Genomic DNA, 27,532 nt, shown 5'->3' with positions numbered 1-27,532 from the left:
ACATGCCAGGTGGCGCTAGTGTTAAAGAACCCACCTGCCAATGCAGGAGACGTAAGAGACACGGGTTCGATCCTTGGGTCTGGAAGACCCCCTGGAGTAGGAAATGACAACCCACTCCAGTATTCTTACCTGGAGAATCCCCATGGACAGAGGAGCCTGGCAGGCTACAGTCCATGGGGTCGCAAAGACTTGGACATGACTGAGCGATGGAACACACACATACAATTAAGACAGAGCGGTAACGGGAGAGTTAGAGCAGTAACCATCAGGAGTATGAAGTGAAAACAGTGAAAGCCGTCTCTCTGCCAAGATTCAGACTTATATTGAAGAGAGTAGGGGAATCACCAGACCGTTCAGGCACGACCTAAATCAAATCCCTTACTATACAGTGGAAGTGACAAATAGATTCAAGGGATTAGATCTAATAGACAGAGTACCTGAAGAACTATGGACAGAGGTTTGTGACATTGCACAGGAGGCAGTGATCAAGACCATCGCCAAGAAAAAGAAATGCAAAAAGGCAAAGTGGCTGTCTGAGGAGGCCTTACAAATAGCTGAGAAAGGAAGAGAAGTGAAAGGCAAAGGAGAAAAGGAAAGATACACCCATCTGAATGCAGAGTTCCAAAGAATAGCAAGGAGTGATAAGAAAGCCTTCCTCAGTGATCAATGCAAAAAAATAGAGAAAAACAATAGAATGGAAAAGACTACAGATTTCAAGAAAATTAGAGATACCAAGGGAACATTTCATGCAAAGATGGGCTTGATAAAGGACAGAAATTGTATGGACCTAACAGAAGCAGAAGATATTAAGAAGAGGTGGCAAGAATACACAGAACTATACAAAAAAGATCTTCATGACCCAGATAACCACGATGGTGTGATCACTCACCTAGAGAAAGACATTCTGGAGTGAGAAGTCAAATGGGCCTTAGAAAGCATCACTATGAACAGAGCTAGTAGAGATGACAGAATTCTAGTTGAGCTATTTCAAATCCTAAAAGATGATGCTGTGAAAGTGCTACACTCAATATGCCAGCAAATTTGGAAAACTCAGCAATGGCCACAGGACTGGAAAAGGTCAGTTTTCATTCCAGTCCCAAAGAAAGGCAATGCCAAAGAATGCTCAAACTACCGCACAATTACACCCATCTCACACGCTAGCAAAGTAATGCTCAAAATTCTCTAAGCTAGGCTTCAATAGTATGTGAACCAAGAACTTCCAAATGTTCAAGCTGGATTTAGAAAAGGCAGAGGAACCAGAGATCAAATTGCCAACATTCATTGGATCATAGAAAAACCAAGAGAGTTTCAGAAAAACATCTACTACTTTATTGACTACGCCAAAGTCTTTGACTGTGTGGCTCACAACAAACGAAAATTTTTCAAGAGATGGGAATACCAGACCACCTGACCTACCTCCTGAAAAATCTGTATACAGGTCAAGAAGCAACAGTTAGAATTAGACATGGAGCAACAGACTGGTTCCAAATTGGGAAAGGAGTGCCTCAAGGCTGTATATTGTCACCCTGCTTGTTTAACTTATACGCAGAGTACATCAAGTGAAATGTTGGGCTGCATGAAACACAAGCTGGAATCAAGATTGCTGGGATAAATATTAATAACCTCAGATATGCAGATGACACCACCCTTATGGCTGAAAGCAAAGAGGAATTAAAGAGCCTCTTGATGAAAGTGAAAGAGGAGAGTGAAAAAGCTGGCTTAAAACTCAACATTCAAAAAACTAAGATCATGGCATCCAGTCCCATCACTTCATGGCAAATAGATGGGGACACAGTGGAAACAGTGGCTGACTTTACTTTTTGGGGCTCCAAAATCACTGCAGATGGTGACTGCAGCCATGAAATTAAAAGACACTTGCTCCTTGAAACAAAAGCTATGACCAACCTAGACAGCATATTAAAAAGCAGAGACATGACTTCGCCAACAAAGGTCCATCTAGTCAAAGCTATGGGTTTTCCAGCAGTCATGAATGCATGTGAGAACTGGCCCATAAAGAAAGCTGAGCAGTAAAGAATTGATTTTTGAACTGTGGTGTTGGAGAAGACTCTTGAGAGACCCTTGGACTGCAAGGAGATCCAACCAATCAATCCTAAAGGAGATCAGTCCTGAATATTCACTGGAACGACTAGTGCTGAAGCTGAAACTCCAATCCTTTGGCCACCTGATGTGAAGAGCCGAGTCATTGGAAAAGACCCTGATGCTGGGAAAGATTGAAGGCAGGAGGAGAAGGGGATGACAGAGGATGAGATGGGTGGATCGCATCACCGACTTGACAGACATGAGTTTGAGTAAGCTCCAGGAGTTGGTGATGGACAGGAAAGCCTGGCGTGCTGCAGTCCATGGGGTCACAAAGAGTCGGACACGACTGAGGGAGTGAACTGACTGACTGACTCTGCCATGTGGGGCTGTGTGGGTGAGGCTGGGGGAGGTGGAAAGACAATACTTCCTTCCTTTTCCAGCCCTGCCTTGTGATTCAGTTAAATTGGTGACTTATTTTGTTATACGTATGTAGTGCTTGAAGCAAAATCTGTGAAGGAGGGAAAATCTTAGCCTGAGAGAAAGGAGCGGGTCTCCTGGGCTGTCAGACAGTGGAGTGGACAGGTGCTGGGGGCCAACTTGCAGTGGTGGGGGTGGGGAGGAGGGTAGGCTGCTCAGTCCCTTGTGATGAATTGGGTGAGGAGGAGAGAGGGGAGAAAGGGAGGAGGGGCCAGACTGCAGAAAAGAGCGCTTGTGCAGAATCACAATAGGTTCAGGACTTCCCTTGTGGCTCAGCTGGTAAGGAATCCGCCTGCAATGTAGACCTGGGTTCAATCCCTGGGTTGGGAAGATCCTCTGGTGGAGGGAAAGGTTACCCACTCCAGTATTGTGGCCTGGAGAACTCCATGGACTATATAGTCCCTGGGGTCGCAAAGAGTCAGACACGACTGAGTGACTTTCACTTTATGGGCTTCCCTGGTGACTCAGCTGGTAAAGAATCTGCCTGCAATGTGGGAGACCTGGGCTTGATCACTGATCGGGAAGATCTGCTGGAGAAGGGAAAGGCTACCCACTCCAGTATTCTTGGGCTTCCCTTGTGGCTCAGCTGGTAAGGAATCCACCTGCAGTGTGGGAGACCTGGGTTCTATTCCTGTGTTGGGAAGATCCCCTGGAGAAGGGAAAGGATACCCATTCCAGTACTCTGGCCTGGAGAATGCCATGGACCGTATATTCTATTGGGTCACAAAGAGTCAGACAGGACTTTCCCTTCACAACCGGCTTAGACCAGGGCATGTTCCCTGGGGCTGGGACTGGTGCCAATGGAGACCTGGCTCCCAGCTGCCATATGTACGCAGGCGACCATCCTGGAAGAGGGAGACGGGAGGGCGGGGACACGCAGTTGGAGTGACTTCTGACTTTGCCTGTGCCTTAGAGCCACTCAACTCTTGCTTGGTTTCACAAAATTACAAAAGAAATAGGTCATTAAAAAATTTTTAAATGTAGAGATTCCCACGTGGTGCAGTGGTAAAGGATCCGCCTGCCAATACAGGAGACACAGGAGATGCTAGTTTGATCCCTGGGTTGGGAAGATCCCCTGGAGAAGGAAATGGCAACACACTTGAGTATTTTTGTCTGGGAAATCCCATGGACAGAGGAGCCTTTTGGGCTACAGTCCATGGGGTCGCAAAGGATCTGACAGGACTGAGCACTTACGCATGCACACAAAAATACAGATGTGTACAAACTCAAAAATTAAAAATACATATAAGTTTGACTAAAAAGTAAAACTACCTCTTTCCCTCTCCCAAAGGAGCTGCCCCAAAGGCTCCATACGCAACTCCTGGGTCCAGTCATCAATTAAGAAAGAGGAGAACAAGAGTGTTTTTTCCTTATGAATCTAGCGAGCGCACATCCTCAGAGATTGATCCCTCCTTCTTGAGTCTAAGGAATAATAAAAGATGGAGAAATATAAAATGATGGTGGAGGCAGAATGGGGGAAAATCAGTGCCTCTTGCCATTCAGTTCTTACTACCTACACACCGAGGCAGCCTTCCAGAACACAGAGCTAGGGTTTCAAAGGAAAGCCAGCTACCCACACACGCGTCCACATCCAGCATCCCTCTGGATTTATATAGCACATGCTTCGAAGGAGCTGCAAGCACCAAACACATATCTTCTCATTCATCCTGACATGAACACTGCTGGGGATCCAGCACGAGTCAGGAGCATGATCTGCACTTTGTGAGCCAGGTGGGGGGGCGGGTCAGGGACCGAAGCACCGAGCTGGACATCGAGTTGCCCAAGGTCACACAGGGACTTGGTTGGAAAGTCAGATTGAAAACTCAGGATGCCCTATTTTCAAGGGCTTTAAAAGGCTTCAGACAATATGCACTGCCTGGGGCTTCCCAGGCGGCTCAAGTGGTAAAGAATCTGCCTGCCAACGCAGGAGGGGCAGGAGACGCAGGTTCGATCCCTGAGTCAGGAAGATCCCCTGGAGGAGGAAATGGCAATCCACTCCAGTATTCTTGCCTGGAGAATCCCATGGACAGAGGAGCCTGGTGGGCTACAGTCATGGGGTCTCAAAGACTCAGACACGACTGAAGTGACTGAGTATGCATGCAGTATGCACGTACTCAGAGAACATCTCTAGAAAGAGCCTCAGGAAACCAGTAACGGAGGCTCTCCCCAGGGAGAGAATCGGCTGCGTGGTAAGGATGAGAGGCAGGCGCACTCTGCATTCTGTAGCACTTGTGGGCATGTTGAATTTTTTAACGTGTGTATCTATTTCCAATTACCATTTTCAAAAGATAAAAATTGGACTATGATGTCTGAAAGCCATGAAAATAAGTAGCTGCGGACGGTGATGTTCAACTGGTGAACAGGCAAGATTGGCCACCCTGCTAATTCAATCTCTAAGAGCAAATTGGTCTCACTAAGGGGGATGAACAATGAAATCGAGCACCTTCGGAGACCCTCGTTTGTGAGCATGATCCTTCTGAACAGGTGAGAAGCTGCCCGTGCGGCAGAGCTGCTGGAGGGACTGGGTCTGACCCCCTTACCTCCGGGGGCCCCTCCTTGTAAAGCCCAAGGGAAGGGGGAGGGCCCCTGGACCCCCACCCTGCTGTCCGTCACTCCCACCTCCAGGCCTCGGCGTGGCCCATCCACTCCAGCATCACCCTGTCCCTTGACTCCACCCACCCTTCCACCCCACCTCCTCCCCAGCCCAACCCACCATCGCCAGACCACACCAGGATGGCGGCGAAGGTCTCAGAACTCGTCCATTCATCCTCTGCTTTCCTGCGACCAAGTGGACCAGACCACGTCCCTCTTGGGCTTGGAGCCCTCCAGTCTCCCCTGCTGCAAGTGTGAGGAACACACACTCCTTGCACGAAGCCCCAGGTCTGCCCTGACCTCGTCCTCTCTGCCGCCATCAGGCTCTTTTCACCCCAGTGTTTCTGCGTTTGCTGACCCTCCTCAGTCTTCATGGGCTCCCCCGCAGTTGGCTCAGTGGTCAAGAACCCACCTGCCAATGCAGGAGAGGTAGGAGACACGGGTTTGATCCCCAGGTCGGGAAGATCCCTTGGAGGAGGAAATGGCAACCCACTCCAGTATTCTTGTCTGGAGCATCCCATGGACAGAGGAGCCTGACGGGCTACAGTGCATGGGGTCGCACAGAGTCAGACGTGACTTAGCAGCTAAACAATAACAACGCAGGTTTCAGCTCAAAAGTCACTTCCTCTGAGAGCCCTTCGCTGGCTCCCGAGCCAGAGTGAGCCTTCCGCAGCCTGCCCAAGAGGCTGCCTGATGGTACCACTGATTCGCTTCACAGCATAACCACAAAGAGGGTTTTTTTTTTTTTTGGATTATTTATTTGTTCATCTTGTTGTTCTCTTCACTAAATAGACTTTTAGCTACATGAGGTCAGAGACTGAGCTTGTCCTGTTTACTCCCATATCTTTAACATCCTGAATAGTTAGGTTTTGATGAGTGTTGGCTGATAGATGGACAAAGCGATGGAGGGGATGAATGGGCAAATGGATGGATGGGTGGGTGGGTGGATGAACGGGTGGGTGGTTGGATGGATGGACACGTGGGTGGTTGGATGGATGGGTGGGTGGGTGGTTGGATGGATGGATGGTTGGATGGGTGGATGCATGGATGGACGGGTAGGTGGTTGGGTGGTTGGATGGATGGGTAGATGGCTGGGAAGACAGCTAGCTGGCTGTTTGGCTGAGTGGACAGGTAGTTGGACGGATGCGTATCTGGCGGGGAGATGGGTGGATGGACAGATGCAGTCTAATTGTCCTGGGGTGAGACGCTGGGGTCCCCCCGCCTCTCCCAGATAGACCTCCCCTGGATGCCCCACCCTAATGAGGCTGGGGATTCAATTTAAGGACACCGAGAACTTCAGACGCTATTTCCTGCATTGAGAAGTGTTTTAAAATATGACATTGAACTACCTTAAGGTTCTGTTGTAGAAATGGCCCCACATCCTCTGCCTTCTGACCTGGACACGTGTCCACATTTCTAGATCTTTCTATCACGTGCAGGATGGGTAGATGGCAGGGAATCTGAGGCGGGAATCAGCTCGAGCAACCAGACACGTTAAACCATGACCGGGTGCGTCTCCACCCTTGCACTCTCAGCTCTGAGTCTCCGAGTCAAGTTTCTGACATAAGAGGGGGTGGGAAGGGGAGAAACCTCCTGACTGATTCAGAAACTGTCTCCATTGAGTCTTGCTTCCCGTGGCATTTTCTTTCATCACATCTGCATCTGCGAGGGGAGGCCTGAGCCCCGAGCCACCAGTCCAGGCCACTGTGGGTAACCGCCCCGGAGGCTGCAGCAGCCCCCAAGACCTCTGCGTCTAACGTGAATCTGGAAGCGGGTTAACAAGTGCCCAGCTGGTGTGAGGCCACACTACGGCATGCAAGCCCCCGGACGCTCTTTGCCGCTCACCCAGAGGACCAGAGGTCAGCCTCTCACTTCAACATCCACTCCGGAGCTGCCCCTGCCAGGCCTGGGAGACGATGGCACCCAGGGGCCCCAGGCTGCCTCACTGCCCGCCCTCCAATGCCTTTGCCAAGCTCACGGTCTGGATAAGGTCAGCTGGGGCCCACGGCAGGATCCCACAGGTGGGCCCCTGCGTCCTTTATGGAAAAGCTCCGAGGTGCTGTGGTAACCAAGGCAACGCCACTGCTCCCACCTCCCAACACCCACCACGGGGCAGTGGTTCTGTCCTGATGGGAAATCTGGCCTCTCACCCTCACCCATCTTGCTCAATTCCAGGCTGGTCCCTGGGCCGGCCCAGGGCAGTAACAGCTTCACCCCAGGAGAAGAGGTGCTGAAGGCATGGGCTGTGTACTCTTGATGCTCAGACACTCGCGTGGCTGAGCGCCAGGTCCCTAACTTGCCCCCCACCCCCGCCATCTCCTCTCCAGGGTCCTGCCAAGTGGAGATGACACCAGTGCTGCAGGTGGGTGGCAGGGTCACCGGTCGGGGTGCCGTGATCCATGCGAGGCGGCTGGCACGTGGCAGGAAGTTAACAGAACGATCGTCATTCTGATTTCTTTCGTGGCAACACCACGTCACGTGGGGCCCACGTGGGGCCTGTGTGACTCCTCCTTGCAGGGAAGGAGGGCTGGCTTCCAAAGTGCGGTCAAGGCCGGAGCTTCTGCCATCTGCTCAGCAGCCACCATATGACCCAGGTGTGGCCCACAGTCCTCCTCCTCTGCGATCCCGGGTACTGGGCCACAACAGGTACTCAGCACACAGGGAGAACCCAAGCCTTCATCTGCGGCCAAAACGGGGATGCTGACCTGGCCCCCGTCTCGGAGGTCATCTGGTCCAGGCTTCTGTGACATTCCACCAAGACGATGCCCACCCTGCTTGACTTCCTCCTAGATGGGGGGAGGCTCTGTGCTGTCGCTCAATAGCCAGGATGGCTCCACACATCCTCTGCTCGCTGAGCTACAGTAGACATCCCTGCTGCTCTCTGGACCTGGTCTCAGTCACAGAACACATGGCCCAGACCGCCCAGCCCCAGGGTCTTCTCTCCTCCAAGCTCAATCAGGTCAGGCCCTTCCACGGCACCTCTGTGGGGAAGCAGCCGAGCCCATCTCAAGCGCTGAGTGCGTGTACACACCCACCTTCTCACACACACACACACACACACATGCGGAGGGTGGCCTGCTGGCTACTCTCTGCTGGTGACGGATCTCGTGGGGACACAGCTCTGCCAAGGCCACAGCCTGTGGATGAGCCATGCCCAGCCCTCCCAGCTCTCAGAGGCCCCCTTCCCTCAAAGCCCCACTCCCAGCCTGGACAGCCCTCCAAGTCACCATGGCAACAGCTCCCAGAGTTTTTTTGGAGCCTCAGGCACCCCTCCCTGCTAGAATGGAAGCCAAGTGTGACAGTGTGCTGACCGTGACCATGGGCCCAGGGTCCACTTTGGCGGGCGGCCTCCTGCTAAGGCACAAACAACTCATCTGACCCAGATAGAGACTCATCAGCAGAAGCCAGGGGCCTGACTCCCTGGAAACCATCGCTTCTCTGAGCACACTTTCTGGACTGTGCTGGCGGCCAAGCTGCGGATCACAGCCTGGGCTTTTAGGGTCAGGAGGTGGGCAGTCTCAGCAAGGTCTGAAGAGCCCGAAAGCCCTCTGAAAGAGGGGGCTGGCTACTCTGCTTGGAATCACATTTCTGTTCCAGCACATCTTGTTTATGAGAGAAGGGAGGCTGGGACAGGGCAACACTGAAACCAGCAGCTCCCCGCCGAGGTAGACACAGAAAAGAACTGGAAGCAGGTGTTCAAACAAACACTTGTACACAAGTGTCCACAGCAGCCTATTTACAACAGCCGGAAGGTAGAAGCAGCTCAAGTGCCCATCCACGGATGAATGGATACGTGGTCCCTCCCCACGACGCGATATTATTCAGCCTCAAAAAGGAAGGCTATTCTGACGCCTGGCATGACACAGATGGACCTTGAGGACATTATGCTCTGTGAAAGCAGCAGACAAAAAACGACAAATAGTGTGTGATTCCACTTACAAGGAGGCCCCTACAGCAGTCAGATTCTTAGAGACAGAAAGCAGGATGGTGGGGGGCATGAGCTGGGGGAGGGGTGGGGAGTGAATGTTTAATGGGGACAGAGGGTCAGGTTGGGAAGATGACAATTTTCTGGCAATGGATGGCAGTAACTGCTGCAGAGCAACGTGAATGTACCTGATGCCACTGAGCTGTGCGCTCAGACACGGTTATGACGGCGTCACTGACTCAAAGGACATGCGTCTGAGCAAGCTCCGGGAGACGGCGAGAACAGGAGGCCTGGCGTGCTGCAGTCCATGGGGTCGCAAAGAGTCAGACACGACTGAGTGCCTGAACGACAGCAATGTGAATGTACCTGATGCCACTGAGCTACACACTCACACACGGTTATGATGGTAAATTTTATGTTACTTGCATTTTGCACTGAAAGTGAATGCCGCTCAATTGTGTCCGACTCTTTGCGACCTCATGGACTGTACAGTCCATGAAATTCTCCAGGCTAGAATACTGGAGAATGGGTAGCTTTTCCCTTCTTCAGGGGATCCTCCCAACTCAGGGATTGAACCCAGGTCTCCCGCATTGCAGGAGGATTCTTCACCAGCTGAGCCACCAGGGAAGCCCAAGAATTCTGCAGTGGGTAGCCTATGCCTTCTCCAGCGGATCTTTCTGACCCAGGAATCGAACCAGGGTCTCCTGCATTGCAGGCAGATTCTTTACCAACTGAGCTCTCAGGGAAGCCCACTTGTATTTCACCTCAATAAAAAATTACAGAAAAAAAGGGAAGGAGCGCTGACACAGGCTACAGCATGGGCGAACCTTGAAAATATTCCACCAAGTAAAGAAGCCACTCGCAGAGGCCGCACACCGTAGGCTTCCATTTCCGGAGATGTCCAGCACAGGCAAATCCTCAGCGACAGAAAGCAGACTGGTGGCTGCAGGGGCGTGGGGCAGGGAAGGATGGAGACTGCTTCATGGGTCAGGGGGCTTCTTTTCGGGGCAACAGAAATGCTTTGTAACCAGATAAAGGTGATGTTGTTGTTTAGCTGCTAAGTCGTATCCAACTCTGTGACTCCACGGACTGTAGCGCCACCAGGCCCCTCTGTCCATGGGGTTTTCCAGGCAAGAGTACTGGACTGGGTTGCCATTGCTAGGTTATGGAAATTTTAACTCAGTATAAACAAACACATGAAACCAGGTTCCACCCCTCGGCAGGCAGACGAGCATTAAGACCCCCTGAGAGAGTCCGGGGAGAACCAAGGGCAGGGAGTCCGGATCCTTCCCCAGCCCGGAACTTCTCAGGATGTGAGGTGGGCAGGGAACTCCAGACGGGGCCCCCGCTTGGCCGTCTGGCGAGACGGAGCACGAGCGTGTGCCCTGCCTCCTCTACTTCCCAGGCTGGTCCTCACTGAGCCCCAGCCCCCGCCTCGTCCAGTAAGAACCCTTAGTCTGGGTGGGGGGACAGAGAAACTCCGCGCCTGGGGACAGTCAGAGCCAGGGAAGCTGGCGCAGCGGCGGGCACACGGGCCAGAAGTGCTGCTCGTTCTCAGCTCTTCTTGGAGTCGTGGTCCAAAACGGCGCTCCCCCTCGCCCAGTAGGACCCCGGCCACCTCCACGGCCCCCAGAGCTAAAAGGCAGGGGTGCCGGGGACCTGAGGAAGGGCTCCCTGCATTACACGAGTGTGTTTCTGCTGGAAAATCTGAGCCCCTGCCCCGTGCCACAACGCTCTCTGCAGGAACCAAACGAGCCACTTATGAAGCATCCAGAAAGCAAACCCGCCCCTCCTGCAAGGTCTGCCGGCTTTCAGGTCACCAGGATAAGCCCTCCTCTGACCAAATCTTCAGCTCAGTGGCTGGAGGAGCAGGGAAGATGCAAATGAGGTGGACGTCGGAGGGCACCCTCATGTCCCCCAGGAAGACGCTGCCACGTGGGGCCACCTCCAGGCTCCTGCAGCCCAGTAAGGTCATCTTGCCCACTTGTCCCTCCTTCCTCTCAAACAAGGCCAGGCTCTCCTCCTCCTCTCCCCTGGCTGCCCCACCCATGTGCTCCAGCCCGACTGTAAGCCACAGGTGGCCCAGAGACCGCTTCTCGAGCGGGTCCTCTGGAAGATGGTGGTCTCCATCATTCCAGCCCATGTCCACAGGGGTGGGGGGGCGAGGTGACAGGGGACACACAGAAGGAAACGAAGGACCCGAGTGCGCCATGCAGGATGGTCCAGCGCCTTCCTGACACCTACGAGCATCTTTGAGCGGAGGGGGCCTGGCAGGAGGAACCACGTCTTACCTGGAGGCATCGAAGCTGTCGTAGGAGCCGACTGTGTAGTGCCGGAAGAGTTTCTTGCTGCGGTCTGCACGAGTTTCTGCACAGAGAGGGAAGAGAGACATCATTTAGAAAGTCACGGTCCCCAAACGCTGAAACCATGAGAGGCTGGCCGGGCCCCCGCGTTTGTCTGACCTCGGAAGTGTGGGACCCGCTTCTCCTGGGGAAAGATCTGGGAGAGAGATGAGGCCCTGCTCTGTGGCCTAACTTTGCAAACTGTGGGGGATGCCGATGAATGCCAAGGATGACTTCTGGAGAGTCCCGCACTCTGGTCCCCAGTAGAGGCTGAGTCCCAGGGTCCCCAGGTGGTGCAGGATGTGCTCTGCAAAGAAGACAAGGCCGTGCAGGTCGCAGTGGGAGCAGTGGCAGCCCACTTGGCACATGGAATCTGCTAGAACGGTATTCTGAAGTGATGCTGCCCAGCCGTCCAGCAAATATGAGAACCTGTGGATGACTGCTTTGGGGAAAAAAGAATCTTTATTGCTATTTTGCTGATTATCGTGTGTTCAGTCACTCAGTCGTGTCCAACTCTTTGAGTCTCCATGGACTGTAGCTCCCCCCAGGCTCCTCTGTGCAGGGGATCTCCCAGGCAAGAATACTGGAGTGGGTTGCCATTTCCTTCTCCAGGGGATCTTCCCAACCCAGGGATCGAACTCGCATCTCTTGTGTCTCCTGCATTGGCAGGTGGATTCTTTACCACCATGCCACCTGGGAAGCCCCTGATTATCATTACTTTCTCCTAAAACAAACAAAAACCAAACAAACATGATTAAGTTTCTAATTAAGTCCTCTGCTTACTTCTCTTACTCAGCAGATTTCGAGGTAAATTTCACGGGAAATTATAAGAATGGTGTAGTTAGACTTAATTGATAGCTCAGAGCTGGAGAGGGAAAAAACCCACAACAGCACAAATGCAAGAAATACGGCTGCTTCTGACTTATTGTTCAGATATTTCCCCCGACAAACCTCCTGCACACCCTCTTTCCCAAACCCTGGGAAAAATACAGAGAAATTTTGTGGTTTGCTTCAGGAAGATGGCTCAGATCTCATGCAAACTCTTGTAACTCTGTTGTCCGTCTCCCTGACCCCACATTTCACAGCAAATGTAATGTTATCCAAACCCAAAAGCACATTTCCAGTGGAAATGTGAACAACTGCAAGGGCGTTGAGAAGGGTATGCCTGATAACAGTTGACTCCTTTCAGGCCCAGAGGCAGCTGATGCAGCAAAAATACATGCCTCCTTCTATTAATATAAAGTGTGGTATTGCCTTTGGGGGGGCCGAGAGGACCAGGTAGCCAACTTAGGACTACATTTCCCAGCACCCCCCGCAGCCAGACATGGCCACGTGACCAGCTCTCACCAATGGAACTTGAGCACACGCCACTGCAGGGGGGAGGGGAGAGGGGTGTGTGTGTGTGTCCCTTCCAAGCTTGGCTCCTATGGAGGCCAGGGAGCTGTCCATACCCTCTTGCTGCTTCTCCCAGCTCAAAGCTAGGACTCCCAGGCCCGAGAGGATGATGGGATCCTCCAGGATTCCCAGCAATGCCTGGGTCGCTGTGCGTTAGCTGTTAAAGTGGGCAGCGCACTTGTCCTGCCTTGTGCTCCACTCCAGGGACCTGCGTGGCACAGCACCTAACACTGCCTTAAAGGTTCTCTGGGACTCGGCTCCCCCGGCCTCTCCCATCACTCCACCTGAGGCTCCAATGATACGCAAGTTAAAGTTCCCTGAAGCTCGGTAACAGCTGCATCCCCATCGCGCTCCCTGACGCTGAGCACTGACTGGGTCCCAGGCCCTGTTCCAAGTGCTGCTCCTGTACCCACTCATCTGCCCATCATGGCCCCTGGGGAGGGGGTACGTGTGCCACTCTGCACGTCCCGCCAAGTCCAGCCAAGGGTGGCTCCCCTGCTTTTGGCCCATCTCATGCCACCCTTCCTGTCCCCGTGTGTCCTCGCCGTGGAGTGAGCCACTCGCCTCCGCTTGGTGTCTGTCTTTGCTTTGCCATCACTGTCTGTGGGACAGGCTGGGATGTGGGACCCCTCACCGCAGGTTTGCACCCGGACAAACGTCTCCTCGAGCGACAGGTACAGAGAAACTCAAAGGAACTGAAAACAAACACGTGCGTGTGCAGTTGGGGCAGATTCTGGACAAGATACAAAAAGACCAAAAAGCCCAGCGGCCCCTTCCGAGGAACGGGGAACAAAAGCAGGTACCACGCGTGATCTCTGCACACGGCACCACCGGGGGGGTGGGCAGACCACCTCAGTCACTCCTTTGGCCCAACCCACCGACCCACCCCTACCCTCACCCCATTTAAGGAACCAGCTCCCTCCCCTGGAGTGCAGCAAGGGAGCGAGTTTCTGGTTCTCTGTCCCTCGTGGGGCACCATGAGTCCTAGTAACGCCTGGCCTGATCCTCATCTGGCCTCTTTATCCATTTCTGTTGATTAAAGAGTCCAAGAACTTGGGTCTGTAACATCTCTGTCCTCACTAACATCTATCGAGTCCCTCCCCTGGGTCACGATTTGTGCCCATCCAGGCTCCCACTTGTTGGTCACAGAAGCCTGGTGAGGGAGGTAAGACTGCTGGACCCACTTTACAGATGGGTCTGCTGAGGACTGCTGAGGCGAAGGCACACACCAGCTGAACAGCAGGGCTGGGATGGGTCCTCAGCCAGCAGACGGGCTTCAGGGCCAGGCTGAGAACCAGCAGACCACACCAACGGGTCCCTGGTGAGGGCCGAGTGCTCTTTCGGTGCTTAAAGGCAGGGATCTGGCCTTAGTTCTCTCTGTATCACCTCTGGTGTCTAACTCTTGGCAGACATGTGATGTCAAAGCTGGCAGACCTAATCCCAACAGTCCACTGTAAATCAGCAAATAGAAACACACTTCACACAGTCGGAGGGACCTGGGGACACTGGTCCAGCTGGGCTGTACGTATGTCCGCTATGCTTGGCAGCCAGACCACACGTGCCCAGGTGCTCCCCATCCTCCTCCCTGGCATCCTGCACGTGTCCACGTCTAGTTACCATTCACCAGGTCCACCTGGAGGCCAGGCCCTGTGCCCCACATGTGGGGATTAGAAGGACTCAGAGGGGGTGGGGCCTCTGCTCTCTGGGGCTCAGGATCTTGGGGGTGGGGTGGGGATGCTGGCTGGGCTGAGGGCCCCAGGAGTCAGATAACTGTGTAGTGGAGAGGGGAGCACATGGGGCAGGCAGAGCATCTGGCCAGGCCATCCCTGTGACATCCGAGTGGGGCAACACACTCCCCAGGCCCTGGAGGATAAGCGGGATTGGAACCCGTTTGTGGGGTTAAGCAAAGCAGCTCAGGAAACCATTGAACGACTGTGGGGATGGGCTGTTAACTGTTATTACAATTGCTTATTTCCTGTTGCTTAAGCCCCACGTGCAGCCTCTGTGCTGGTTGTCTAGGGAACTGCTGGGCTCTGAGAGCTGGCTGGTGCCGGCCGCTGGCTGAGGTCAGAGGTTCCAGGTCGCAGGAGCAGAGCGTGTAGTCAACGTGTGTGTGTGTGTGTGTTGTGTGTGTACATGTCCACGTGTTTACCAGAGGAAACAAATGTTTCAGAAAGAGACCGTTTCTAAATCTGCTAGCCAGGGGTTCCCAGAGTTTGGGATTTTGTGGACCAAGAAAATTTTAGACAAAAGAGAGAAGGGTGTAGACTGACACCAGATTTACCAAGTTTTTAATCTGGCCTTAAAAACAATGGGCTCCCTTCCGCTCCCACAATTGTGTTATAAGAGAAAAGGGGAGCTTTGGGGATAATATTATCTCTGACTGCTTTGTGAACAACTCCCACCGCATGGACATTCCCTGCCCTCTGGATTCTGGACACCGTGAGACTCCGCTCTGAGGGACAGCAAAGGGCTCCATCACCATCATTGTGAGCAGAGCTACCACCATCAGCCTGACCGTAGCAGCAGCAGCATCTTCACTCTCTCCAGCACGTTCATCAGGACCACACCACCGCCGTCTTCACCACCACCAGCCCCACGAGCATCACCATCTCCACCACCACCACCATCGTCACCGTTACTCTGATCGTCGTCATCACAGCCTCATCTTCATCACCACCACTCACCACGTCCCTATCATCACCATCACTATTAACATCATTCCCATTATTACTGTCTTCACTGCAGCTCTACTAAGCTAGCTTTCTTTTTTTTTTTTTTCCAGTAAATGAAGTCTTTCACCTTATTTCGTCTTCCTGCAGCAGCCAGGGCTAAGTGGATTTTTTGCCGCTGTTTTGCAGAAGTAGCAGAGTGCCATGATGAGGGAATGTGGGCTCTGGGGCTACACTGGCCTGAATTCAGAGCCCAGCTCTGCTGTTGACTGGCTGCAGGTCGCCAGGCTCTTCATTTGTAAAGTGGGGATAATAACACTTCCTACTCACAGGCAAGTGGTTGAGGAGGAGACGAATTAATTCATGGAAAATGCTGCAACGGTGCTTGGCAAGTGGGAAGCACTCTGTTATCTGGTTCCTCCTGTGCATGTAGGGGTAGGGTCCTCCTCTGCTCCTCAAGGAGGCCTCCAAGGTCACACATCCTGTGAGCGCAGACCCCCAGCGTTGTGCCTCTGGAGCCTGGCTGACAGTCGCCAACAGCAACTGTGTTTCCAAACATCCACACACATTCTAAGCGCTTTATACGCATGAGCTCAATACTGTTCCTGTTCCTGGTTGACGAGTGAGGAAGGTGAGGCTCAGAGAGGTTGCCTGAGCTGCCTGAGGTCACCCAAGCCACTGCGAGTCACCGCCCCGTGGGTCAGCATCTGCTTGGGTCCCTGGGAGGAGGCATCTTCACCAGCAACCCGTCCATGACCCACAGAGGGCTAATGGCCTTTTTCTGAGATGTTCTGAGGTCTGGAGACTGAGGAAGGCAATCTTGGTCATGAGGTGGGAGGATGCGGGCTGTGGGCAGCCAGTGGGCATCACAGCACGTCATGGGGAGAACCAGCCTGTCCATGCAGCCCGCACACAGCAAGAGGCAGGGCTGAAAGCTGGGCCCGGGGACAGAGGGACACGTGGGCCTCTCACTGAGAATCCCTGGACTTTCACTTCTGGAGGTCATGAAAGCTACTCACTCAGGATTTCTGGCTTTATTCCCTCTGGGTGTGTGCTTGGATGGATCCTCAAAACTTGTTTTGTCCAAATGAGTTTTCCCCAAACTGACTCATGTCACTTCCTAAGATTCTCCCCGCCCCCATCCCCCTTCACCCCCATACTGTTTCTTTGCCCATGGCGTGGCAACCAAAATGTCTGAGATGATGGTTGTTGTAAGAATCTGGGTCCCCATGTGTGCCCCCTGGGATGCATGACAAACAGGTGGTGTGAGCAGGAAAGAACCCTTCGTGGTTTCAGGCCACTGAGATCAGAGGCACGTTTGTTACTGCAGCTTTCCCTGGATAAGCTGACTGATGCAGACGACACATGGTCTTCTCTGTCATGCAAGTCAGTACACTCCATGTTTTGCTCAAGCCTGGTAGAAGTGGCTCTCTGGCAACCAAAAGAGTCCTGGCAAGGGTAGAAAGGGAGACCAGACAAAAATCAAGACAGAGGCTGTATCTGGCCCCCTGTCTGGGAGGATGCCCGTTCTTTCTAGAAGAAAGCGGAGAACCACCCAAGATGCAATAGGAGCACACTCCGCTGGACACGGAGAGAGCTCGGCAGACATCACAGGCCTCTGTGAGTAGCGGAGAGGGCGGCCTCTCTGCTTATGAAAAGCGACGCTGAAAAACCAACCAGCTAAGCGGGAACTTCTGACTCACGTTTCCTAAACGACACAGAAGCTTCTCGAAGTGAATGGTTCACAACCAGGGCCCCCTCCCAGGCCAGTTTCAGGCTCAGTGCTTCATATGGAAACGTCTAGTCCCACTCAGCTTGGAGGCCAGCAGTCACTACCACTCTCGTCTGAATGACCATCATCTTCTGAACCTCTATATAGAATGAGCTTCAGAAAAATGTATCAGATGATGCCACTTTTCTGCTTAACCATTTTCCGATGGTTTCCCAATGACATCAGAGCTGCCCCTGCCTCCTCGTGCCCCTGAGGACACAGGTCTGTCGCGACGAGGCCCTGTCCGCCTCTGAACCCTCCTCTCCTCTCACTCTTCCCTCCTGGATCACTTCACTTCTGCTCTATCAGCCTCCTCTTGGGCTTCCCTGGTGGCTCAGACGGAAAAGACTCTGCCTGCAATTCAGGAAACCTGGGTTTCGATCCCTGGGTGGGGAAGATCCCCTGGAGAAGGGAACAGGTACCCACCCCAGAATTCTTGCCTGAAGAATCCCATGGACAGAGGAGCCTGGTGCGCTACAGTCCATAGGGGTTTCAAAGAGTTGGCCACGACTGAGCAACTAACACTTTCTTTTCTTCCTTGAACCTGATGAACTGCCTGGCACCCCGGGGCCTTTGCACTCGCAAGAGTCTCTCTGGGACATTCCTCCGCCAGCTCAAAGCTCACTGCATTGCTGGGTCCCCAGCTCCTACTGCACAGCCTGGCACACAGTAGGTGCTCGACAGCTGTAGAGTAAACAAGCCACAGGGAAAAATCCCACGCTTCTGGGCCCCTTTGTTCTTTTCCAGCGTTGGCACGGCCACCTCCCTGGGTGTGAAACTGGAACAAGTTGAGGATACCGCGCAGAAGACTGAGTTTAATTCCAATGCTAATGAGCGGAAGTGGCCACCCTGCAAACTGCGAAACTGGAGTCCTCGCCTTGACCTTGGGGCGACGCCCTGCGACCTCTCCCTGCCGTCCCGGACTCTCATTTTCTCCACCATCCAGACAGACATTTGGATGAAATGATCCCACAGCTGCTCTGCCTTCTCAGGGTGACCCATCCCCCTCCACCACCCATGTGATGGGAGACCAAACCCCCTTGCCTGGAAGAGGGCTACAAAGTGTTTAAGCTGGTGTGCCCTGAAAGCTTGTCTCGGAATATGGCCTAGAAAAATCTACAGTGAGAGGAAAAAAAAAACCCTAGAAATTCCATTCCCTATACCTCTTGCGACTCGTGAAAGGGAGTGACAGATTGCATGACGAGATTCAGATTGTCAGCATCTAAAATAGCCCTTCTCGTAGAGCTGCTGGGAGAGGATCCCTCCCAGCTCGGCGAGGAAGCCGGGGAAGGTCTCATGGCCTCTGGGCCTCGAGCGTCACTGAGTATCACTGAGTTCCTGGCAAAGGAAACAAGAAGGGGAATCCTCAAAGAAACTGATTAAGACTCTGAAAAGTCAAAAAAGGACTCAAAGCGTGGCATGGGGAAGAGGTGGGCTGTAGGGGCAAGAAATGGCAGTGGGGAGAGGGTGAGAACACCAGAGCAGGGCTGAGGCCGCGTGAGCGCCAGGCCCCGACCTCCACCTGGCTCCCATGTGGGGCGGTCCCCTCGCTTGTGAGTTGCCATGGACAGGAGAGGCAGGGAGGGAAGGCTTCCTCTAGACAAGGCAACGTGAGCTTCAGTCCTAGTGAGTGGCACGGCCCTGGGCAGGAAAGAGGCTCTCCAAGCCTCAGTCTTCTCATCTGTAAAATGGGGTCAGCAGCAGAATGGACCTTAGGGCCTGTGGGGAGGGCCCAAGTCCCTTCCCGATGGGCTGTCGGCCACTGCTGTTCTCCAGGAAGCCGTCTTGAAAAGCATCCTTCTGCCCCTGGGACAGAGGAAGACCCCAACCACGTCTGTACTCAGAACCTCATGCCCTGACCAGAACTGCTGGCCCGGCTCATCAGAGTCCCTCCAGGAAATCTGGAGTAGGAGAGACCAGTCTCTGTCCCCTGTGTAAACAGAGGATGCCTCTGCTCGGGCACAGAGGCTGTCACTGGGCTCACCTTGTCGGGGGCACGAAAGAATGGACGTCGAGGCAAGAGGCTCAGGGTAGCGGCGACATGTGTAGACCTAGAGATGGCCGAGCTGGCTTGGCTCCCAAAAGCCCCCACATCCTGCTTCCAGAACCCGCTTCTGGGACCCGCTGGGCCACACGTTCCGCCTCGGGGTCCAGGAGAGGCCGCTGCGTCCCTACAGGGTGGCGGGGGGAAGCTTTCCTCCTTTGACTCGGCTCACGTGGGTTTTACGTCTCTTGAACCACAAGAGCCCTCCCTGTCTTCCAGCTCCTCTGTTGTTCTGGACAGAAACTCTCGTCACCCAGGTGGACCAAGGCAGTGTCTCCGGATTTCACCCAGGGGTCTGGACGGGTGGCGGGCCCACCACGATGGTACAGCTGGCCAGGGCAGCCGTGGACACCTGCCTCCAGGTCCTACACTCTGGGTTGACTGTGATAACGTGCGGGGCTCCTAACACCCCCGGGGGCAGCATGCCCTCAGACACGCTCCAACCTGGCCCCAGGCAGGCGTCCCTGGGCCAGCACAGCCAGAGGGAGCCCACTGGGCATGGGGAGGTCCAGACGCCACCCCGATCCGTGAGAGAGTCGAGGCCGGCCGTGGACAGCAGACTGAGCGCAAAGACGACGCGACATTTCCAGGTCACGCTGCCCAGGTCGTCCCCCCCACCTCAGTGTGCTCCCCAGGGTCTCCAGCTGTGGCCCAGCCCGGTGACACTCTGACCCCGGGCGCCTGAGACAGCAGCGCGGAGTCCAAGGCAGGGGAGCACAGAACCCAGGCGTGCCCACCTGCACGGCTGCCCCGCAGGCCCGGGAGCCGACAGCCGGCTGAGCTCCCTCGCTGTGCAGGACCAAAACTCAGAGACCAGGGACCTCCACTGCCTTCAGAGTCCTATCTGGGTGTGTCCCCTGGAGCTGAGCCTCAAGCCCAGAACAAGGGGAGTCAGATAGAGGCAGGGACAGAGAGGCAGACAGACATCCACAGACAGAGACCGAGATACACAATGACACAGAGATAAATAGAGAGGGAGACAGATATACACTGAGAGTCAGAGAGAGACGGTGAGTGAGCAAGACAGAGAGACACCTACAGAGACAGAGAGACACACACAGGGAGAGACAGAGACAAAGAAAACTCAGAGAGACGGAGCTCTAGAGACACAGCGAGAAGAGGAAGTGGTCTCTGAGGACCTCCTGCCTCCCCACTGCCTGCCTCTGCTCCGGCCCCTGCCCTGGACGCCACGTCCTTTTGGCTGTTATTGTCAGCCCCTCGCCCCAAAGAGGCAGAAAGGACCGAGAGGACCCCCGCACGTGGGGGCCCCAGACCCTCACCACGTGGCCCCCCGCCAGCCCACGAGGTGGCGCTTCCTGCCTGGAGTCGGGCTGCGGGGCCCCCAGCATCCCCACACCTCCCGCCCACGAGGCTCCCGCCATCTCCAGTGGGTTTTAAATCAGACATCGTTCAGGCTACACCCAGGCCGGTGAGCCAAGGGCAGGCTCCGAACCACAAGGAGGAAAGAAATTACTGACGGGGATGGAGACTGAAATAACTTCTCTGTTTTAAAACCGACAATGCCCATGGGCTCCATGCAGTGGAGGACCAGAGACAGGAGTGTGGGAAGAAGCCTCGGTGGGCACAGGTGGGCCAGCTGGAGGCAGGTGTCGGGGGGCGGGCCGGGGTCTCAAGTTCACCATCACTTCCCACAGGGGCCAGACCCCAGGACTCACGAAAGGGGGCAACCAGTGTGAGGGGCCAGTGAGACTGCACAGCGCGGGGGGGGTGGTGGCGGGGGCCAGGGAGCTCAGCGCCCAGCTCTACCACCACGGTCACCACGCTGGGCTGACAGGTGCCCACCCCACCGCTGGGCACAGAGGTCAAGACCTCACCTCCGAGGACCACTGGCTGAGGGACACGACTTTGATTTGAAGCCACTTCTCACGTTCACACCACGACAGCTTGGCTCACTCACTCAGTCACTTCATCAGCTGCGGACCACGGACCCAGCACCTTCTGGGAGCTTGATATGGGCCTCGTGAGGGACGGGAGGGAAAATAGGGACCCTGTTCCTCAAAGACAGCTGGACTTCATCCCACGTCCCCACTAAGGTTGGGGGACTAGCTCCCTGTGGCTGCTGTAACAAGTGACCACAAATCTGCTGGCCAGGGACAACAGAAGCCGATGACCTTATGATTCTATCGGTCAGGATCCGCTGGGGGTCTCAGGAGCTAAGATCAAGGTGTGGGGGGGGCTCCTGCCTGTGGGAGGCTCCTGGGATGAGGCTGTCCCTTTGCCTTTTCTGGCTTCTAGAGGCTTCCCCATTCCTTGGTTGTGACCCCTTCCTCCACCTCCCAAGCCGGCACTGTGGGTCGAACCCTCTAATCCCCATCATTCTGATTCTGGAGTCTGTCTCTCTTACAATTTAAGGACCCCTGGGACCCAGGATCATCTCCCCTCATCTTAAAGTCAGTCGTCTAGCAATCTTCTTTCCATCTGTGACCTTCCTTGCCCTTGGCCACATATCTGGACACAGTCAACTGTTCCAGGGATCAGGACACAGACGTCTCTGGCCATCACCTGCCCTCCATGACCAAGGAGAGACCGTCCCTGAAGGACAGCACAGTGCGGCCACACTTGCTCAGAACACTGTTTAAACCCCTCAGTGAAGGAACTCAGAATCCTGCTCTCAGGTCAAGAACTCCCCAGGAGAAAGAACAGTGCTTCTCTAGCAAGTGCATTTCTCTGTTTGCAGGTACAAGACAGAGCGCAGGTCAATGTCTGACTGCAGAACCACAGAGAGCCCCGGGGGCCCCAGCGCCTCTGACCCTCAGCCTCTCCTTTGTGTCGCTGCTGTTCAGCTGCCATGCTGTGCCTGAGTCTTTGCGACCCCGCGGACCGCAGCACGGCGGGCCTCCCTGTCCATCCCCATCTCAAGAGCTTGCTCAAACTCACGTCCATTGAGTCAGTGATGCCATCCAACCATCTCATCCTCTGTCGCCCCCTTCTCCTCCTGCCTTCAATCTTTCCCAGCATCAGGGTCTTTTCCAATGAGTTGGCTCTTCACATCAGGTGGCCAAAGTATTCGAGCTTCAGCATCAGTCCTTCCAATGAATATTCAGAATTGATTTCCTTTAGGATGGACTGGTCCAAGGGACTCTCAAGAGTCTTCTCCATAGTTTCAAAGCATCAGTTCTTCGGCACTCAGCCTTCTTTATGGTTCAGCTCACATCTGTAGATGACTACCGGAAAAACCAGCTTTGATCATACGGAACTATGTTGGCAAAGTGATGTCTCTGCTTTTAATATGTAAAGGGAGATAAACGGTTTGACCTGTGCCCGAGGTCCCTTCGGTGAACAGAACCAGCCTCTGGACAAACAGCAACCCTCCCCCCCGAGGCCTGCAGCCCCACTTTCGCCGGAATCAGGTGCTCTACCCTGAAGCGTCTTGGTTTCGGTGGTCCAGGCCGCCTCCACAGTGGGCTCCGGCACCAACACACACCTGAGTCACTGGTTCTCTTAACTCCCGGCTCCCTGGAGGACCGCAGGGTGCACGTGTGTGCCGTGTGTCGTTAGCTCCGTTCTCCCTGCCAGCCCTGGGAAGACCGGCTCCGGGCTCATCCAGCTGGGTAAGGACTGAGCGGCAAGGGCCGTCCGAAGTTTTCAAAAACTTGCCATGAATTCACTTTTGAGTGGGCGTGTGCAGGGGGGCATGGGGAGTGCCAGCCATCACCAGTCCCGTAGGGTCCCCAAAACATGCTGGCACCACACGAGAGCCGGACCTGCAGACAGACGCCAAAACCCAAAGGAAAGGACGGTGCTGGTCTCGAGCTCCAGGACGAACAGAGTGCGCTACAGAGGGCCGGACACAGCAGGCCTGCGTTTCTCCGTGGTCATCCCAGCCCGCTGCCGACGGTAAGACGACAGAAACACCTGCAGGATGAGCGGCAGTTGCTTGGCTGAGGGAAGGTGGGGCTGCTTGTGTGGCTGCGACTCAGGAAGTGGTCTCCCTGCCCCACGCCAGGCGCAGCTGCGAAGCCCTCACGGAACTTGGCGGTAGCTGGGCTCGGGGGGCCCACCCGCCGAGGCCCGCCAGCACCAGATTGACCTACTCCGCCTCGGGAGAGATGAGCCCAAGCGCCGGGGAGCCAAGGGTGGGTGGGGGCTGTGGCTCAGCCAGGATGCTCGGTGTACGCGCAGGGGGACTTTAGAGCGGCAGGGAGGCTGGACTTCCAGCGCAGTGCTCGAGGACGGGGAGTGGGGGGCGGTGAGGTTCCCAGGACCGTCGCTGCCACCGTCACGGTCCTGATCTGCGCGGACATCCGCCACCCACCATCACCATCACAGGTGACCCCCGGGGGCCGCGCACGAAGTGCAAAACACGTGAGCTCTGTTGGGGTGCTCCAGCCACCCTGCGCCCTCAGCCGTGGTACCCCACTGCGACTGTGTAGGCGAGGCTGAACAGCAGCTGGGGTTCCTACCTCGAATCCCCGTTAGGAACTGTGAGGCGGGTCGACCCCCTCTGTGCTCCCCCAGTCGGCGTCCACACATCACCGGCCCCTCCAACATCAAGACCCCTCCCTCCCTGGGGAGCACCTCCTCTTGGGTCCCACTTGACTGCAGCCTTTCCCTGCTGATCGTGGGGAAAGGCTGGTCGTCCTATCCACCGCCCTGCCCTGCCTGGCACACTCTGCCCCGTGCTGAGATGGCCTTCCTCCCCACCAGCTCTCTCTGTCGGCCATTCTACACCCACTTCCCAGTTCCTTTCCCTCCAAAGGACTGGGGTGGCCAACAACAGTCATCCCCAGGCTCCTCCCAGGGGAGGCCGTGTGACTGGGTCTCGGCCAATGAGGCAGGAGCCGGCATCTGCTGGGAGGGGCTTCCTTTCCCCAAAACAGGTCCCCCCAGGGCACGCCCCCTTTCCCATCTGCACTGTGGAAGTCAAGCCGCACCACCCCTTCCCGGGAGGGAGTGTCAGGACAGTGGGCAGAAGAAGCCAGGTCTGGCCCCGCCTTCCTGTCGGGTGGGACAACGAAAGCCCTGTGCATTAGGGTAGCGGTTCCGAGGGACACGTCTTCTCTGGTTTAATCAATCACTGCACCATGAACCAGATGCTGTTGTTCCGGGGGCAGAAAAATCAAAGCACAGAGAGGTTAGGCGACAATCCCAAGTCACACAGCTCTTGAGGGGCGGCCGGACTGGTTGTTAGGCTGCTCTCTGAATGCCTCTGCTATCGCCACCGCAGGTCCACGAGGCTCGGCCAGAACACCAGACATGACTGGACCGTTTTCAAGGCGCTCAGCCTGTGGGCGGCAGAGCTGGGACCCTAGCCCAGCTCAAGGGCATGGCTCACACTTGAGTCCCCTTCATCACGTTTGTACAGGACAAGCCTTCCAGATGAGTCATTCCCTGCGGGAGGTGCTTTACGATGCTATGCTTTGAAAATCACTAGAGAATGCAGGAAACCTGGACCCCGGGCTTTCAGATTCAGGAGCCCTGAGGATGAGCGGGACCTGGCCCATTCAAGGACAGGTGTGGGGACACCCAAGAGGATGCCTTCCACCCAGGCGCCTGGCGCTGTGACTGGAGGTCTGAGGTTCTGCTTTACCCGCCTCTCTCCCCGTCTTGTCGCCCTTGGGCCAAGGGAGGCTGGGGCTCCACTCGGGGGAGGCCGAGTAAGCCGGGTTCCTGGCCACATTTCCCTGTCTCCACCCTCCCAAATTGTCTGGACAAATGAATAAAGCTGCTAGCTGTCAATGAGTCGCTCTCTACTCTACAATAATTAGAAGGTTTAAAAAAAAAAAAAAAAATCAGCCCAGGCGGCTCAGTGGAAGCATTTATACTGATCCATGGAGCCAGACAGGCAGTTTAAGTGGAAATTACAGTAAATGGAGGACTCGGAGCCTGATTGCATGTTGTTGCTAAGCTTGGCAGGAGCGCCCATGCCAAGGAGGCTGTCCTCACCTCTCTCCATCACGGGGAGCATTCAGGGGGCTGGGGGAGACCGAGCTGCCCTGGCCCAGCAGCCCGGGGCTGGCATGACCATGCGGAGGGGCAGGGTGCTTGAAAACACGCCAGGCCCTGGGAGCCTCCTGGCACCGAAGCCTGCAGCCAGGCCCTGGGGGGCAGCAGGCTTCCTTCCTCTGTCCGGCCAGAATACCTGGACTGACCCCCTCTGCGCTCCCCCGTCCGCGGCCTCCACCATCAAGACCCCTCCCTCCCCGGGGAGCACCTCCTCCTGAGTCCCACTTCACTGCAGCCTTTCCCTGCCAATCGCAGCACCTGGCACAGAACCGAGGTGTAGGGGAGCCCCCACTGTGGAGCCCCTCTCCCCATGCTGACGCCACCCCTCCCTGGAGGCAGGGTTCTCGGCCCCCTTCCCCCTGGAGGGGCCCGGAAAGGTGACGCGAGAGGCCCAAGGACACACAAGGGGTGAGCAGCGGAGCTGGATTTAAACCCAGGAACCGACTGGGGGCGGAAGGATTCTTTTTAGTTCCTTAAAATCTTTTTTAGGGGCCCTGGCAGCTGAGGCTTAGGAAATAGGACACGGAGAAAAATGGGACCTGTTGAGCTCCAGGAAACCGCCCTGATCGTGTGGGCAGGTCGCTGAGACGTCCCGGCTCGGCCTCGACGTAGGCACACCTTGGACGCAGCACGGTTCAGGACCAAGGGAGTAACCGGATTCACCCTGGCAAGGACCAGGGGGTCTGGGAGGCTTAGGAGGATCCAGGGTTAGGCGGCGCTAACAGATCGCACAAAGACCCACCCTGACGGTGACCTTACAAATGGCACGCACCAGCCTCTTGGGCGCGCATTCCCTGAAACCCACCAACCTGTCCCCCAAAGATGCTACAGGTCTGTGACAGATACTGAGGCTGGCAGTGGGTGAGGACCAGCAGGTGAGACTTGTGGGTGGGGGGGGGGGCGGGCGTTGCCAGCCTCAGCCGTTCATGGCTCAATGTCTCCTTGTACAACCTCAAGGGGACCCCTGGGAGGCGGCGGGGGGAGGGGTGGTCCTTCAAGGATCGCCGAGCTCCCCAGCCTGAGCCCTTGCAAGCTAGCTGTGTCCCCTGTCCTCTGCTCCTGGGAGCGAGAGGGTGCAGTTGGCAACAACCTACTGTAGAAGCTGAAGAAGGCGATGCAGGCTGAAAATACAGATGGTGTTTTCTTGTCTCAGAGGCTACCATACCGGAGAAGTACCCAGTTCACTTGATTTAAAACACACACACACACACACACAGAACTCAAAAGCACACCGGCCATGCTTTCTTTGCAGAAGGGCAAGCTGGAGGAGTTGGGAGGCACACTCCCCCCTGTTCAGTGTGGGGAGCCGTGCCATACAGCTTGTCGGGGGAACACCCAGGAACCCTGGACACATCTATGCCTTTAAGTCACGGCGATTCACAATGCAGTCGTCCGCCCTTGGAACTTAACAACAGCGCTCACTAGGAATAGATGCTCCAGTTGGTCTTAACTCCCTGCACCTTCCCCCGCCCCCCGCCCCCATGGCAGCTTGAAAGGACTTTGGAGAATCAGGCCCCTGGGACACTAACAGTACCCCAGATGCTCAAGTCTGCCGGGGTGACTTGACGGCTACCTTGATTTTTCTCTTCTATCTTGGGAGCACTGGAAAGCCGTTAGGGAAACAATAGCCTTCCCTGGTGAAACACCACCACCAGAAATACACTAATTCTCAAACACACCCAGCACAGAACCATCGCCTCCACAGCCAGCCACCTGACTCGCCCAGCGCCAGCCCAGGCGGGTCAAGAACAAAGACTCGCGTGCGGCCGCCCGCCGGGAGCAGGTTCGGGAGACCGCACCGTACCTCCGAAATGAACTTTCTTCTTGAACCGGGAGTTCTCAGCCATCGTCTCTAACCTGGGTGTGACCATCTCACTCAGGCTGGTCCTGCTGCTCGTCCGGGTCCATGCGGAGCCCGCATCCACAGGGCCCGCCTCGTCTACTATTGTCTGTTAATCCAAGAGGAAAAAAGTTGCAGCCCTCCGCAGTCAGAATTGCGGAACAAAAGGGGAAAAAAAAAAAAAAAACCAGAGGAAGAAGAAAGATGGCTCCAAGTGTTTAATCCGCAGGGAGGTTTTCAGATTTGACTTTGGGAGACCACACGTCGGGATCGGCGGAAAATTCGGTTCTTTGACACAAGTTGTAAGCTCCAGATTGGAGCCCGCATCCTTTCACTTCCCACTGTACCGGGGATGGTTTCTTTTTTTTTGCCTAGTGCTGGTTTCCATGGCAACGCATCAGTCACTAGTCTAAATAAGTACGGGTGAAGGACGCCTGGAAACCAGTGCGATTGTGCATGCCATTAGC

At 55.2% G+C, this 27,532-nt stretch overlaps 1 protein-coding gene across 2 annotated transcripts in view; it reads right to left on the bottom strand.

The window, feature by feature from the left end:
- The window catches only part of SHANK2 (SH3 and multiple ankyrin repeat domains 2), a 468,460-nt gene that overhangs the window by 186,381 nt on the left and 254,547 nt on the right, over positions 1-27,532 (bottom strand). For both annotated transcript variants that reach the window (XM_055580557.1, XM_055580558.1), the window contains one exon: positions 11,326-11,401. In XM_055580557.1, coding sequence (XP_055436532.1) covers positions 11,326-11,401 — 76 coding nt within the window. The remainder of the gene's footprint in view (positions 1-11,325; positions 11,402-27,532) is intronic.

Source organism: Bubalus kerabau, chromosome 5 (assembly GCF_029407905.1).
Source record: "Bubalus kerabau isolate K-KA32 ecotype Philippines breed swamp buffalo chromosome 5, PCC_UOA_SB_1v2, whole genome shotgun sequence".
In the NCBI taxonomy this organism is placed as follows: domain Eukaryota; kingdom Metazoa; phylum Chordata; class Mammalia; order Artiodactyla; family Bovidae; genus Bubalus; species Bubalus kerabau.
Note: the sequence above shows the minus strand (reverse complement) of the source record. Positions and strands in the feature narration are given on the sequence as shown.